The sequence below is a fragment of the Rana temporaria genome, chromosome 1 (genome assembly GCF_905171775.1).
Source record: "Rana temporaria chromosome 1, aRanTem1.1, whole genome shotgun sequence".
NCBI classification, from domain to species: Eukaryota; Metazoa; Chordata; class Amphibia; order Anura; family Ranidae; genus Rana; species Rana temporaria.
The window spans coordinates 238,693,250-238,709,528 of record NC_053489.1 but is presented as its reverse complement, the minus strand read 5'-3'; the positions used below and the strand labels follow the sequence as shown (position 1 = coordinate 238,709,528).

The 16,279-nt window shown below is 43.2% G+C and overlaps 1 protein-coding gene across 1 annotated transcript in view; it reads left to right on the top strand.

Moving 5' to 3' along the window:
- Positions 1-16,279, top strand: part of MED13L (mediator complex subunit 13L) — a 191,541-nt gene that overhangs the window by 110,125 nt on the left and 65,137 nt on the right. Inside the window, exons 3-4 of the mRNA XM_040351918.1 lie at positions 10,387-10,471; positions 15,341-15,424. Coding sequence (XP_040207852.1) covers positions 10,387-10,471; positions 15,341-15,424 — 169 coding nt within the window. The remainder of the gene's footprint in view (positions 1-10,386; positions 10,472-15,340; positions 15,425-16,279) is intronic.

Genomic DNA, 16,279 nt, shown 5'->3' with positions numbered 1-16,279 from the left:
ATAGCAAACGCCCGTTGTTGCGCAAGTCGCTTGAATCGAGCGTTTCCATTACTTTCTATGGGAAATGGAAACGCTCAAATACGCCCAAACCGCCCCATGCGGGCGACAAAAAAGGGTCCGGGACTTGTTTGAGCTTCAGGCGATCGTCGTTTCAGCGTTCGGCGTTGAGATGTGAACAGTCTCCATAGAGACTAATGTAATTTCGACCCTCCGGAGTATTGTAGCATCGCGCTTCAGGCGTTAAAACGCCTAGGTGTGAATGGAGCCATATGCCTTGTTTCCACTGCACGGATCGGTTCGGGTCAGAAAGAATGGAGCGGTTAGAATGGGACCGGTCTATTCTGCAGAGCATTTCCACTGCAAATCGGACCATCCGGGACCATGCAAGGTTTAGAAAAAAAGCCTAGCACGTCCACCAATCAGTGAGATGTATTTGTAGGTCCGCCCTAATGGAACCGTTCCATTCTCTATGGCCCCACATCTGAAGCAGGACCCAGAATGGTCCGGTACGGTTCGCTTTTATGGCACGCTTTCATAATGGAAACACCCAAAAAAAGCGTACCGTACCGAACCGAACCGTACCGAACCGATCCGCTCAGTGGAAACGAGGCTCTAGTGGTATTAGTTTATCCATAGATTTTTGTTACACAAAAGTCGCAGCCTTTGATTTGTGTTCGGTAGGACAGTGGATATCAGCCCTTTTTTTTTATGTCATGACCTATAACAAAGAAACTTAAATGTCTGTGACCCCTTATACTGCAGGGATATGCAATTAGCGGACCTCCAGCTGTTGCAAAACTACAAGTCCCATCATGCTTCTGCCTCTGAGTGTTATGCTTGTGGCTGTCAGAGTCTTGCAATGCCTCATGGGATTTGTAGTTCTGCAACATCTGGACGTCCGCTAATTGCATATGCCCGCCTTATAGGGTCAAACGTTTTGTGGGCTCTTTGATGATACCAGTCTAAGGAGCCAGTGAAGAAATTCTATTTATATTTTGCATCCTGTCAACCTTAAGTAAAGTGTTTTTTTTTTTTTTTTTAAAGATGGCTCAACCCATGAACAAAAATGCAATATATTGCAGCATACTCTCCTTAGATGTGTGATGTCCTTTTTTTTTTTTTTTTTTTTAAATACCTGTTGATCTTGCCAAAAATGCAAGTGTCTTTTGTCCCTTCCCATGAACTGCACAAAAAATGCTCTTACTTCCTAGCTATCCGCTGTAAACTACCAATTGCCCTGCCTTTCCTGTAATGCAGATGGATGTGTTTGTAGTCCATATCAGAAGCACACCATGTTTCCCTCCATGCCACCCAGAGACAGGACTTGACATAGACAGTGTTATTTGTAGGATTACCAGGTAAAGATGAAGCAAAAAAACTTGAGAAAGAGAAAATGCAGCCACAACACAAAGGACTCGGAGGCTGCAGAATATAATGTTTTTTTGTTTGGGGTTAAGCAACATTCATACCTGCATTTTTGCTTGACAGAATGTAGATTCAAGAGGTTGCAGCGGTCCCGGTGATTAGCTGTGGGAGGCAGGTCCATTCAAAGCAACAGGAGGCTGCTGGCTCCCGCAGCTAATTTCAGCCACTCTCAGGTAATCACAGGCAGTCTGTGTCCAGGGCTGATCACGGACAGTTAATCGCAGGAACGCATGCGAGTGACTGCAGATAGCTGCGAGAGCCTTCAACAAAAAACGATCGTACCCAAAATTGTTCATAGGCGACACTTTAAAAAGCCTTTACAACTCATTAATTTAGAGGTGAGCGTGAATGATGGTTCCTTGCTTCTCTCCTGTGTGATGATGATACCTAATATATGTGCTGTGATCATCTTTTTCATGCACTTGATGTGTACATATGGAGGATGGGACTTTTAACAATATTTTTTTTTTTTATGGAGGGGCATATATATATATAATTTTTTTTTTTACTTTATTGCTATCACAAGGGGCTGACAAACTTCAGTTCCATGAGAAGGCCATCAGGTGAGAAAATATGAGCAAACTCACGACTATAGCAGCTGAGAAATTGTGTACAAAGTCCTGGGATTAGTACGACGGCAATGAAACTATTATTTTCAGGAGTGGTCAGCAATGGTAGCCTCCAAGCTTTGAGGGTATAGGTTTCCTTCAGTAATCTTCAATGACCGTGTTTGCCAGTGTGAAGGTAGCAAAGCTGATAGAGGAATCCTCCCCACCAACATTGTATTCTGACAACTGAATATACTGATCAGCAGCTGCAACTGTTGATTGAGAAAAGATTTGAAACATTCCTCAACGTCTGTTGAACATGGATGACCACACACAGGGATTGAAGTTTGGCTGGGCTCTTCTGAAAAGAACTTTCATTCATGGCCAGATTTAGTACAACAATTTGTTGCAATAATAATTTTTTTCCCTGGACTTTAAAATAGAGAAACAATTTAACCAAATAATTTGTCAGATTTTCATGGGAAGAGCATATTTATAAAGCAGCGAATGTGACATTCACTGCAGGTGAGTCAATCGCATGCAACAGGAAAATGTAGCTGTGATGAATGTTTGGGGAAAGTTGCATTCACTGCGTCTCTAGGAGTCTTTTTGAGCTGTTATTAGCAATCTTTTCTGCTCTTAGAAGCTTAAAGTGGAGTTCCACCCTGAAATGTTTATTTTTTTTACCAAGAATCCTAAAAACAATTGGGGAAAAAAAAAAATTATACTTGCCAGAAATAGGGGTTGCTATGCGGAAGTCCGTAATCTGCCTCTTCATCGTCCGCGGTGGCTCTTCTTCCTCCGTCCTAGAGGCGGTGTCTTCTGGTGAATGGGGTGCACTGCCTTCTGGGAACTGTGTGTATCCCAGAGAGCAGCTGGCCTATTCACAAAGAGCCGCGCGGCTCACGCATGCGCAGTAGGAAACAAGCAATAAAGCCGCACGGGTTCACTGCCTGTTTCCCTTACTGAGGATGGTGGCACCGGGAGCTGCTAGGATCGTGGGATCGGCCTGGGGGGGGGGGGGGGGGGGCTGACATCGCAGGCTAGTAGGACAGGGAAGCGTCCTTATTAAAAGTCAGCAGCTATAGTGTTTGTAGCTGCTGACTTAAAAAAAAAAAAAAAAAAAATCCCCCCTTTTAATCGTGCTTTCCTTTGTGTTTATGCACACTACTTTAGGTATTATCATTTTTTTGAGCTTCAGCATTTAGGAGCAATAAAAATATTGTTTTTGTAGAGTTTTTGGAAGTGGTTTCCTGGCAGAAAAAATAAATAAATGCTACGGCTTTCTTCAATCGTTTTTTTTTTTTCTTCTTCTTTTTCTTCATTCACTGTATAAACACAAATAAAACACGAACACTACTAAAACGCTACTAGAAGCCGGTGACTCGTCGTTAAGGTTCCCCTGCGCAGGCGCAATCCTTGCCGACGGAAATCTCTGAACCTCGGCCGGCATCCAGGCTCATTCTTTAACATCTCCGTGGATTGGAGGATGTTAAAAAAAGAGCCAGGAGGCCGAACAAAGCGAGGACGTGAGGCCGACGGGCCATTTTCCTCAACTTCCACGTCGCCCTGGATGCCGGCCGAGGTTCGGAGATTTCCGTCAGCAAGGATTGCGCCTGCGCAGTCCTTACAGGAACCAGCTCGTTGGCCGGAACCATATCGTCAGATCACGGCACAATTTTTTTTTTAATATATAAACCTTTGTTTATATCATCCATTGTTTTAAATTCAGCTGTGGTGCGGATATAATTTTAGAAGTTAGACACTGCTGTCAACTTACAAATTGAATTGTCGACTTTTATTTTCATCAATGATGTATCACTCCCTTGTATTTGTGATTGTTTTGATGTGCCTTTGATTGACAGACACCAATGAATACATGGATAAAATGGTGCACATGAATGTAGCGAATCAGAAAATAAATTGGATGATTTCTGTGTGGTTTAAAGTAAACCTGTCAGAAAAGCCTCATGGAGCAGCTATTGCTGGCATCCTTCTGAAAATGCTAGTTGTCTGGTTTTAGTACTTGAGTTGTATAACCAGAAACACCACCAATTTGCTAAGCTTCAGGAAGAGTTTGAAGACCTTGCTCTTCCAGAGTGTTAGGGGGGCTTATAGGTCACGGCATCCTGGCCAGTAAGGGAGCTAGATTAACCACTTAAGGACCGCCTAATGCCTATATACATCCGCAGAATGGCACGGCCGGGCACAGGCACGTCACCTTTAAGAGCCCAGCCGTGGGTCGCGCACACCGCCGTCGCCCCACGATCGGTCACAGGAGCTGAAGAACGGAGAGAGGTGAGTGTAAACACACATTCCCCATTCTTCTCTGTGGCCTGTCACTGATCGTCTGTTCCCTGTTATAGGGAACAACGATCAGTGATGTCACACGACCAGCCACGCCCCCCTACAGTAAGAATCACTCCCTTAGGGCACACCTAACCTCTTAGCTCCCCCTAGTGGTTAACTCCTTTACTGCCATTGTAATTTTCACAGTAATAAGTGCATTTTTATCAAAAATAAGTAGAATAGGTATCGGCCTAAACCGAGGAAATTTTTTTTATATATATTTTTGGGGGATATTTATTATAGCAAAAAGTATTGCAATTTTTTCAAAATTGTCGCTCTATTTTTGTTTATAGCGCAAAAAATAAAAACCGCAGAGGTGGTCAAATACCACCAAAAGAAAGCTCTATTTGTGGGGGAAAAAAGGTCGCCAATTTTGTTTGGGAGCCACGTCGCACGACCGCGCAATTGTCAGTTAAAGCGATGCAGTGCTGAATCGCTAAAAGGGGCCAGGTCCTTAACCTGCATATTGGTCCGGGTCTTAAGTGGTTAAGAAGATCAGAATCTCCCCGCTCATTTTAGTCATACGTATCGAGGCCCAAGGGTAAGACTGCTTTTTTATAAGCATTTTTTAATAATAATAATCATAAAGAACAGTGTTTCTGAAAATGAGTATCGGAATCCTGAACTCTGTACTCACCCTAGGTCAGTGATTTAGAAAGCGCTGATACCAAAACATCAGCATTGACTACAGCTTATAGGGATCTAATGTTGTCCTGTCAGAAATCCAGTGCCATCCTGTGTCAGGTGAACTCTGCGCTTTTATCTCAAGCATTTGTCAGTCCTGTCCATTTCTCTCTGTGGACTACAGAACACCCCCGATATTATGGGAGGGGGTGGTTGTCTGTAGTTCTAATGTTCCTCCTGTCTTAAGATGATGACTCTAGTGCCACCCATACAGTGCGGCGAGGGGAGTGTTGTCACCCTGGAACAGTAAAGGGCCTTGTGTTTGTATTGATGACACCAGTTTGAGAGTGTTCAGAATTTTTTGAAAGGTGTGTTTGACCTGCGCTTGCCCTTCTTACCTGCACTTGGCTTCCTTCAAGTGTGTTTTGCATTCCAATAGTATTTAAAAACCCATTTGAAGCCAACAAAAGCTGGTTTAACACAGGCACTAAATGTATGAGGCTACATTTGCGTGGGTGACTAGCGCCTGTATGACTGGCATTGGCAGGAATCTGGTGATTCCATAGCGGTTTCAGCTACCCGTGAGTGGCTAGCTACAGCGGCTAAGCCCTGTAAATGTCAATGATGCACTTTGTGTGCTTCCGTAATTTCTAGCTGGGTGGGTGGACAGCCATGGATAGCTGCAGCTGACCTGTCATTGATGTGTACAGGGCTTGGAGGCTGCAGCTATCCACTCACAGGTGGCTGAAACAGCAGCAAGAATCAGAAGAGGCCACCAGGTCATACAGTGAGACCATGGAAAGGAAACATAGTCACCTTCTAACAGAAAGGTCACATAGAAGGTATCCCCAAGAAAACGGAATCAAAAACCATGGCTGCGGCTCAACCTCTATTGCAATGTAAGTTATCAAAAACCTTTGTAATAGAAGTTATTTTTTTAAAGTTAAGAATAGATACTGGAATGGAGTTTTTCTTTTCCAAGATTAACCTAAGGGGTTAATCCTCTGCATTGTGTAAAAAGGCCATTTGATCCTGCCTTCTGTGATCCTAAACTTCACTTACTGACCCCAATCCATATTCTGATAGAATAGAGCCTTGGAGTTGCTCTGCGCATGCTCAGTTTGGTGTGAATTGCTAGAGTTTTTGTTTTTTTCTTGGGAGGGTGCATGTGATCAGCACAGTGTCAATCGGCACTGTCCAGACAAGAGGGTCAGGGGTCCTGCAGCCTCATAGGACAATCAGAATAGAATGAAAACTCCTCTTACAAGCTTTACCAGACACTGAAGTCACAAGACTGCTATATACTGCTGATGAGAAATGGTATTTAGCAGTTTATATTTAGGAAAATAATTGCATTTCCATGTTGTGTGGGAGACCAGCTTTAGTGAATGCAGGGTCCTGGGTAACACAAAACAAATATTTACTAGAACAAAGGTATTGGTTAGTGGGAAGGAATGTCATTTGCAACTGCAGGTCTGAAGCTTCGTCTTCCAAGACGGCTCCCCCTCCAGCTGCCAGCACTGACTCACTGCAGCATATGCTAACCACCTTCCAAGTTCTCTGGGATCTGACACTCTCCCTCCTCCCTTCTATTCCTCGCTTAGCAAATCCCCCTCCCGCCTTTTTCTGTGTCCTACACACTGTTTGTCACATTGAATGCTATGTTATATATTTATCTCTTCTCCTGTTGCTTGAACACTAACCTACAATGTGATATTTGCACTACTTTGTAACTACTTGCTTGATACCTTGGTGGTCATTGCTCTTATGTTATTTGTATATTTGGAATATGTACATGTGCACATTTGAGCTGCCTGTTGTAGTGGCACTAGTGGTGTTTACGGTTGGCAGCACATGTTTTTAAAACATTATTTCTACTTCTACATTTAAAGGAGAAGTATGGCCAACACTATTTTGGCCCTGCTTCTCCTATGGATCACAGGAGTGTACTTCGTTCTTCACTCATATGACTAGCTGAAGTCACTCAGCCAGTCCAGGCTCTGAAGAGATCCTGACTTTCCAGTCGGGATCCACCCAGACGCCTGGCTTAGCCTCTCATTAAGCCGCTAAGAGCCTGAGCTCGCCCCCTTCACAGCTCAGCACACCAGTGAGCACTGGAAAAGCGGAGCGAAGAGTTGGTAACTGACAGTCGCTGCTCAGTGAAGACCGAGAACTCAGCGATCTGCATTTGTGTAGAGCTGGCGGGGGACATCTGGGATCAGTGCTGCAGCCATATAAGGGCAGTATGCTTTCTTTTTTTTTTTTTTGTATTCCCAATTTACTCTTTTAATTGTCTGGCTTTTGAATACCAATTATTTGTCACTAAAGGAGCTATTGTTGGTAAATACATATGCATGTTGTGTTTAGTGTACAAGTATTTTCTTGAGTACCTTATATCTGTAGATGGATGGCCAGATCCGCACTCACACTCCAAATGGCCTTAAAGACCAGGATTTAGCAGCACTCAAACGGTTTTGATCCTGTGTATGGAAAGGCAGAGAGCGCTGCTGGTAAAGGAACAAGCAATATTCTCTTACCCTCATTAATTACTTTCCCTGGAAGCAGTTATGCACAGGGCTAATAGGCATGTAATTGCTGACAGGTTAGGCTACTGTCATTGTGTCTGCAGGCGGCTGAAAGCTGTGGGAGTGTCATTGAGCTAAACATTTACAGCTTATGTGCAGTCTAAGGCCCCTTTCACACGGGGTAGCAGAGGTGCGGTGGCGGTATAGCGCCGCTAAAAATATTGGCGCTATACCATCGGAATTGCCGCGGGATTCGGCCAAAAAAGGGTTAATACCGCGGTTTCCCATTGTTTTAAATGGGAAGAACCGCTCGAAATATGCTGCTTGCAGGAGATTTTTTTCTCTCCTGCCAGCGCATCGCCTCAGTGTGAAAGTCCTTGGGCTTTCACATTGAGGTTGCTGGGCAGGAGTTTTTCAGGCAGTATTTATACGCTATTTTTAGCGCTATACCGCCTGAAAAACTCCTCAGTGTGAAAGGGGCCTAAAAGACATGTCTTGCTTAATAATGCTGTGCAAAGTACATTATCCCATAGCCATTATTATTATCTTCAGTTCAACACTGCCAGTCATTATCGGACAAAACGGTGTTTGCATTCTCTCTGTGAGCGCAGCCTGTTAATGACAACTTCCTCCATCAAAGCAAAAGGTGTGCAATGTTTTGTTTTCTTTCTACATAATCCACAAACTTGGCAGAAAAGCCTGCTCCTTGCTAGCATGCTGCAGAATGCCATTTGGGGGGAAGCGGTAGTATCAGCGGCGGTGCGTCCATAAAGGGTACAGGAGCACCGCCCCACTCTCCTGGCACCGCTCTAATTACCATAAATAGATTCATGCATTGCATTTCAGTAAAAGCAGGGGCTGGTCTCTTTCCCTTTAGAAAAATCACTTGCTGATAATTAGGGTTGTCCCGATACCACTTTTTTAGGACCGAGTACAAGTACCGATACTTTTTTTCAAGTACTCGCGGATACCGAATACCGATACTTTTTTTTTTTTAATGTGATGTGACAGTGGCGTTTTTTTCTTTTGTTTGTTTTTTTTTTACTTTTTTTTATTTTATTTTTATTTTTTACAGTGGCGTTTTATTTTTTATTTTTTTAGAGGGGGGGTAGTGGATTGTCAGTGTGTTTTTGAATTTTTTATTACCATTTACATTTTTTTTTATTTATTTTTTTATTTATTGCAATTTTTATTTTATTTTTTAATCAACCCTGTTGGGGGGGCTTTGGTGAGATATCAGGGGTCTTAACAGACCTCTGACATCTCCCCTTTGAGACAGAGAAAGGGACTAGGGATACAGATTCCCCTGTCCCTTTCTCTGCAGCATCAGCTGCGCTGAAAATGAATGCAGAGAAGACAGCGTCTTCTCTTCATTCATAAACTGAAACATTGTAATCAACAGGTTACGATGATTCAGTTCTGTGAATGGACAGAGTCATCGCTGACTCTGTCCATTCGGAACAGTAAGGAGCCGGGTTTACCGGCTCCTACCGCCGCTCTCCATCCTGACAGTTCCGCGGGGGGGGGGGGCACAGGGGAGAGACGGAAACAGCGGGGGACGCACGGGGGGAGAGAAGGAAACAGGACGCACGGGGGAGAGAAGTAAACCGCGGGGGGGGGGGCACGGGGGAGAGAAGGAAACATCGGGACGCACGGAGGGAGAGGAGGAAACATCGTGACGCACGGAGGGAGAGGAGGAAACATGGGGGCTCACGGAGGAGAGAAGGAAACAGCAGGGGGGGCACGGGGGAGAGGAGGAAACATCGGGACGCACGGAGGAGAGAAGGAAACAGCAGGGGGGGCACGGGGGAGAGGAGGAAACAGCGGCGGGGGCACGGAGGGAGAAGGAAACAGCGGCGGGGGGCACAGAGGGAGAAGGAAACAGCGGCGGGGGGCACAGAGGTTGAGAGACTGCATAAAAAGGGAGGGGGGGCTGGAGGAGGACACAGGACAAGTATCGGGTAAAGCATCGGGAGCATTTGCCCGAGTACAAGTACTCGGGCAAATGCTTGGTATCTGTCCCGATACCGATACTAGTATCGGTATCGGGACAACCCTACTGATAAAGTCCTAGGGGTACCGATAGTGAAAGAAATTAGATTGCTGGATCACAGAGAAAGGTAAATATTGAAGCATATGTGGGCTGAGAAAATGTTTATCCGTTATTGAATGGGACAGTACAGTGTGAGATTTGGGTCAGCAGTGTTGTGCAAACAAACCAAAAAAAAAAAGTGTGTGTATTTTTATGTATATAATATGAACTAAACAATTAAAGCAATTGTCAAGAACATAATTTGTTAGTACTTTAATCTTTCTCATGCATCTTGTCTTTATGTGTGTGTACCTTGTATAAATTTCCATTATTTCTGGCTGGGCTGACTTTTCCACATTGACAGATGAGCCTGATGGGTACCGTTTTGGTATTGTGTTTGTCTATGAGCATGATATGTGCAGTGATATTTGTATGAAATGGATTTTCTTTGGTCTCATTGCGATGTACAGAGAATCGCTTATAGTGCTGTTATTGGTTATTCAAGTTTCGCTGTAAAACCGTAGCCATGACACCAAATAAAGTAACTCGGGTATCGGCCAGAATTCACCTTGCTGAAGATAGACCAGCACAAGATACATTTTGATTGGTTCTTTTTTGTTAGTGCCTGCACTGTGTGGTGTTAATGGATAAGTTCATCTTTGGAATGTGTAACATGTTCCATCTTCTGCCTCCTCTACCCTATATCAGATGACATGCATTTAATTGGTGTTATTACAATAAAAATGCAACGTTCCAAGAAGCCAATTTCTGTTATAGATGCTTTTGGTTTTCACTACACGTCACTTTGTCCTGTTATTAGTAAGCCCAACAAGTTCATAAAGAAGTTTGTTTGAATTGATGCTATTCTACTTTTCTTTTGCAGTGCAGGAAGAGGGACTGTGGGAAAATGGGCTTTCCTATGAGTGTCGGACTCTACTCTTCAAGGCCATTCACAATCTTCTGGAAAGGTAAGATATTTGCTTACATAGGGATATATGGGATCAGTGCTCACGCAGCATATGAATAGCTGGGTAGATACTGCCAGACAAGTATAAAATGGTAATAACTTTACAGATTAGAAATATTATAAAAAAATGTATAGTAGATCACTTTCAGGTTTAAGTTTATTACATACATTTACATTTGTGACAAAATGGTCTTTAACCACTTCCCATCCGGGCCAATTCTGGCACTTCGCTCCTACATGTAAAAATCTTTTTTTTTTTAGAAAGTTACTCAGAATCCCCAAACATATGTTTTTTTGCAAAGACCCTAGGGAATAAAATGGCGGGCGTTACAACTTTTTATGTGACATGGTATTTGCAAAGCATTTTTCAAACACGTTTGTTTCATGAATTAAAGAAAAAAAAAAAAAAAACAGTAAATTTAGCCCAATTTTTTTGTATAATGTGAAAGCTGATTGTACGCAGAGTAAATAGATACCTAACATATCACACTTTAAAATTGCGCACACTCGTGGAATGGCGCCAAACTATGGTACTTAAAAATCTCCATAGGCACCATTATTTTACAGGTTACCTTTTTAGAGTTACAAAAGAGGTCTTGGGCTAGAATTGTTACTCCAGCTATAACATTTGTGGCAATACCTCTTGTGTGTGGTTTGAACACAGTTTACATAGGTGGGCGCGACGTACATATGCCAGCACGTGGGGGACGGGGTAAGGGACGCTTTTCCTTTAAAAAAAAAAAAAAGTTTTATTTTTTGATTACTTTTATTCCTATTATGTGTAATGTAAACATTCCTTGTAATATGAATAGTGCGCAACAGGTCCTCTTTATAGAGAGAGATGTGGGGTCTATAAGACCCCACATCTCTCCTCCAGGCAGGAAAGACGGAGATCAAAAAAATAAACTCTCTCGACCTTTCCAGCTGTGTCCCCGGCAATGTTTACTTCCGTCGGGCCGGATGTGGTGTCATAACGTTGCGCCCGGACCTCTAAGGTCATAGAGGTTGCCGGGGACTATCTGTCTCTTGGAAAACTCTATGCTCAACTTCCATCATTGGTGGATTCTTTCTCCGGCTCTGATCGCATGGGCGAGCCATAGAAGCACCGGGAGGGCAGTGGAATGGGATACCCCCCTCCGCCACCCTCCGGTGCTTCCTTAAGCGGCTGAACTGCCGATATGATTGTTCTTACGTTGCAGAGAATCGCCAGACAAAAAAGTTATCTGGATGATGCCTGTTGCTGCAGGCATTATTCAGATATCTCCATTCAAAATCCAGGACATCACATGACGTAGCTTGAGCGGGAAGTGGTTAAAGATCAATTACAGGTATGGTATATTTTTTTTTTGCATGAATACATTGGTCCATATGCTAATCACTGAAGTAGACCCCACTACTTCAGTGATCTTCTTTTGTTTCCGGGTCCTATGCTGAGCGGCTGGCCGGATGCATTGTGAACACAGGATGTCGGCCGTTCAGCAGAGAATACTTTGCATTTTCTGAATAAATACAAAGCATTCTGTGATTGGACAAGTGAAGTGGAAGATGTCATGCACTCCACCTCGTCCAATTAGAGAATGCTTTGCAAATTATTCTCTGAATGGCACCCATGCCCGTGTTCAGAATGCATCAGGCCGGCCGCTCAACACAGGACCCTGAAGCAAGTGGAGATCACTGGAGTAGCCATGACTGCTTCAGTGATTTTTCAGTTTCAAGTGACATCGGCTGGGTCTGGTATATACATATTTATATTCGTCCAGTCTTTAAAAAATATACCATAGCTGACATTTTTTTTTTTTTTTTTTTAAGGTTTTCAGTGCCACAACCTGCTACGTAATAGTGGCTTAAAGCACTATGTTACCACCATGGAAATTTAAATAAGGCGTAAATTATTTAGGGTTCCAATGTTTGATCTGTTGCCACATTAATAGTTCTTTCCAGGTGCACTTTGATTTCTGTTTTTATTTTTTTTTCCACCTTCTTCTTTTAGTACTGTTTTTATATGAGCGTATAAATGCATTGTGTTGGTTCGATCAGACCTTTGTGACAACATGCAGCATCTAATTTTAATCTTTTTTGATCCCTCATACATTCTAGGGTCAGCAATTTTTTTAAACTCTGGTCAGTTAGTAGCAGATGACCTTGCTGAGATATAAGGCAGCCGTTTCCCCTATTGATCCATTGACCTCACTAGGATCCACATCTCATACCCTAGTGATCACTGTGGGCCACATCTTACATTCTAGCGACCTCAGTAAGGGGGGGGCACATTTCTCACATCATATACTGCAAAGATAAGGGTGCTTCTTCCCCTAGGCATACCGGTAGTGCAGAAGTGTCGGACACGTGTCTTGGATCTCATTTCCTCCATAGCAATATGCACAAGAGTGCCAAAGCCACAGTCTTCTGCTGTTTTATTGTAAAAATTATGAACCGACAAAGCATCAGCGCATATAAGCCGTTCCTTCTAATTCAATATAACCTGTCATAGGAGAAATATGTGTACGTTACTTCTGAAAATGCTAGTTCTTTGGCTGACCCATTGACTCCAGTATTGAGTTACTGATCAGGAAAAAGTGTTCTAACTTAACATAGATTTTAGTGGATGCATCCTTTTTATGGTTAGTAACTAAGAAATTACCGAAGCCAGAGAATAAATACACCTGTAACTTTGTTGGGGGTCACCCCTCTTAAATCACTTAAATAACCTTGTGTCACCCCTCGTATCCTACTCTAGTGACCTCAACAGGGGTCACTCCTCACTTCATATTCTGGTGACCTCATTAGGGGGCCCACATCTTATACATTTTTTAGTTTTTCTCAAGCCTAACCCTAGGGCCCCCTTTTATAGAGGTTATGTTTTCCATAATTCCATTGTCTTGAAGAATTGTGAATATAATTTTTTTTTTTTTTCCTTTAGAAAATCCCAGTAATCATTTACCTGTAAGTCCCCTAAAGACATCTGGGAAAAATATATAACCAGTTATCTTTTTTTCAAGGACACGCTTTTCAAACACGGCTGTTGTATGTCTGTACCTTGTGCTCTAGTAACTTCACCTGCTTTGTGCTTCAATGTCCTCCTTAGCATTCCTTAGGCCTCATTTACATCAAGACAATCTGTTGCAGTGCGTTCAGCGCACAGATGTTAATGGGCATGTGCCACATTTTAATGTACAGGGACTGCTAGCTCACCATAACTGACTAGAAATGAGACCTGCACCTGTTAATGTAGTGTACTCATAACATGCTGTAGTGCATTATTGTTTGTTGCTGTGCACTGCATAACAGGTATGTTCCCTTTGTGCATTGTATAGCTATTTATTTTCAATGGCTCCCCAACACATTAATACGTGTATATGGTGCAATTATGTGTGCTACTGCAATGCATAGATATGAAAGGCCCTTGGGCTGAAAAAATGACAGAGAATTGCTGAATAAAAAACGCTCAATGTCATCTTTTTTTGGTAGAGTTTTTAATTTTTTTGTGCCGACGTGTGAATAGAGGGTTGTTGAAGAGCGGGTGGCCGCCTGTGTCCTTAACCAATGACTCGTGGTAAACATAAGAACGCCAGCATTATAAAAATAAAAACTGTGTGAGGGTTCCTACTCATTCACATGGGGGGGTGGGCGGGATCTGGGGGCGGCTTCCAGATTCTAATAAACCCCCACAACCACTGGCTAGGACTGTGGGGAAGAGGGCCCTCCATGTTGAGGGCATATTGCCTGGTATGTGGTATGGTTCAGGAGGGAGGGACGGGTGCTCGCTCTTTGGCCTGGTATATACCCCTATGCTGTTTGTTTTTGTCAAGTTTTAGTTGCCGGCATATTTTGTTTACATTCAGCTGACACCCCGCTGACAGCTGATGAGCACGCCCGCGAAGTCGGCAGATGAGGACGAGCAATCGCTCGGTCCTCGGATGCTGCCGCCGCCATGCTAGGTGAGGGAATAAGGAAGTGAAGCCTTGCGGCTTGACTGCCCGGTTCCCTACTGTGCATGCGCGAGTAGTGCAGCGCGCCGTCACTGGTCCCCACACTCTCCTGGGAACAGTGTGTTTCCCAGAAGACAGCAGGGAGGTGACGTGAAGGGGTGTGACTCCCGCGGGAGTCGATACCCGCAAGTGGTGCAAATACCTGTCTTAGACAGGTATCTGCACCCCCTTCCCCCTGAAAGGTGGCAAATGTGACACCGGGGGAGGGGGGAGGGTTCCTTAAAGCGGAAGTTCCCTTTTTGGGTGGAACTCCACTTTAAGGATGGGTACAGAATTTAGGCGCGTTTAATGTTTTATTTTTTATTTTTGCTGACAAATCGCTCCTAAGCCCTGGTTTACACTGGTGTGATTTGTCATGCGATTTGACAATTTTTAAGCAGCAACTTTAAAATAAAATTCTGCACTACTTTTTTGGGATTTCATTGCGACTTGCATAGACTTCTGTTAAAAAGTTGCAAGCCGCTTTGAAGGTCGAAGGTCCAGATCGCACTGATCTGCGACTTTAAAATGAAGCTGAAGTAGCTTGATTTCAAAGCTGCACTGGTATGAACCAGGGCAAAATGCTGAAGCTTCAAAAAAGCTTCTAGACTAAAATGGCATGTATGGACACATAGGATAACACCATTTTGCTTCTAGAGGCAAAAAAAAAAAAAGCTCAAAAGCTGCTGCTAGGAGCGTTTTTTTTAAAATCTAGTGTGGATGGAGCTTTTAAGTTCAGTGAAGTAATTCTATCTGCAATCTAAACACTCTATAATTAGGGCCCAGTTAGAAAAAAGACTACTTTGTGTTGGCAATGGGATGGGATTCATTATTGATAGTCATATTGCTCTGATAAGTTTTTTGGGAAATATGACATTATTATAATTTTATCCTTTTTCTAGATGTTTGCTGGATAAAAGTTTTGTGCGAATTGGAAAATGGTTTGTGAAGCCTTGTGAGAGGGAAGAAAAAAACCTATCGAAAAGGTAAATACCAGGCTTGAAAGGGAACGTTCTGTAAGCTTGCCCATGTAGAAGATGTCGGTTATCCGCTCTGTCAGTAGACACTGTTATGGTCCAGCCTGCTCTGCAGAGCTTTCTAAGAAGCACACTAGAAGTCGTGGCTTTAGATGCTTGAGTTTTTCATGTTCTTTCTCCTTAAATTTTAGTATACATGCCATGCTTAATGATATAATGGGTCACAATCAGAATGTTCAGTTCTGTCTTGTTAGATATGGGTAAAGAAAGCTACTCATCCAAAGCTGCTTTAATTTTTGGGAAACATTTGGCCTTTTTCTTGCTGCATGCATGAATCCAAATGCAATTGATATAGATCTATATATAGATTTAAGTTTGTCCACTGATAGGCTCTATTTCTCTAGCAAGCATTCAGATGTCAAATATTTTGTTGATCAATGTTACTGGTGTGAAGTGTTTTGGTTGTGAAGGGGTCAGCATATCTAAACATGATGATGAATGTTGCACCACCTTCCCTTGCATATGTATGACATTTTTAGTGGCGCTTGTAGCGTTTGTCTTCCTGTCAGTGTGCAATGCAGAGTTATGTGGAGCTCCATACATTTCGAGGAAAACCTACTTTTCCCTCCCTTTCTCTTTTCTGTCTTCTGATTGGTGTAAGAATCGGAGTATGCTCTCATTTTGCAGTCTGCTACTTTGTGTGTATCGGTGCGCATACATGTGTTTTCCTCCTCAGTGTTGTAATTATGCATAGGCTGACATGGAGACATTAGCTGTTGCTATGGCAACCTGGTTTAAGTCGACAAGTTCCTGGCATGATGTCATTAGGACAGCATCCCCCTCCCATCTATCTCCCTGCATGCA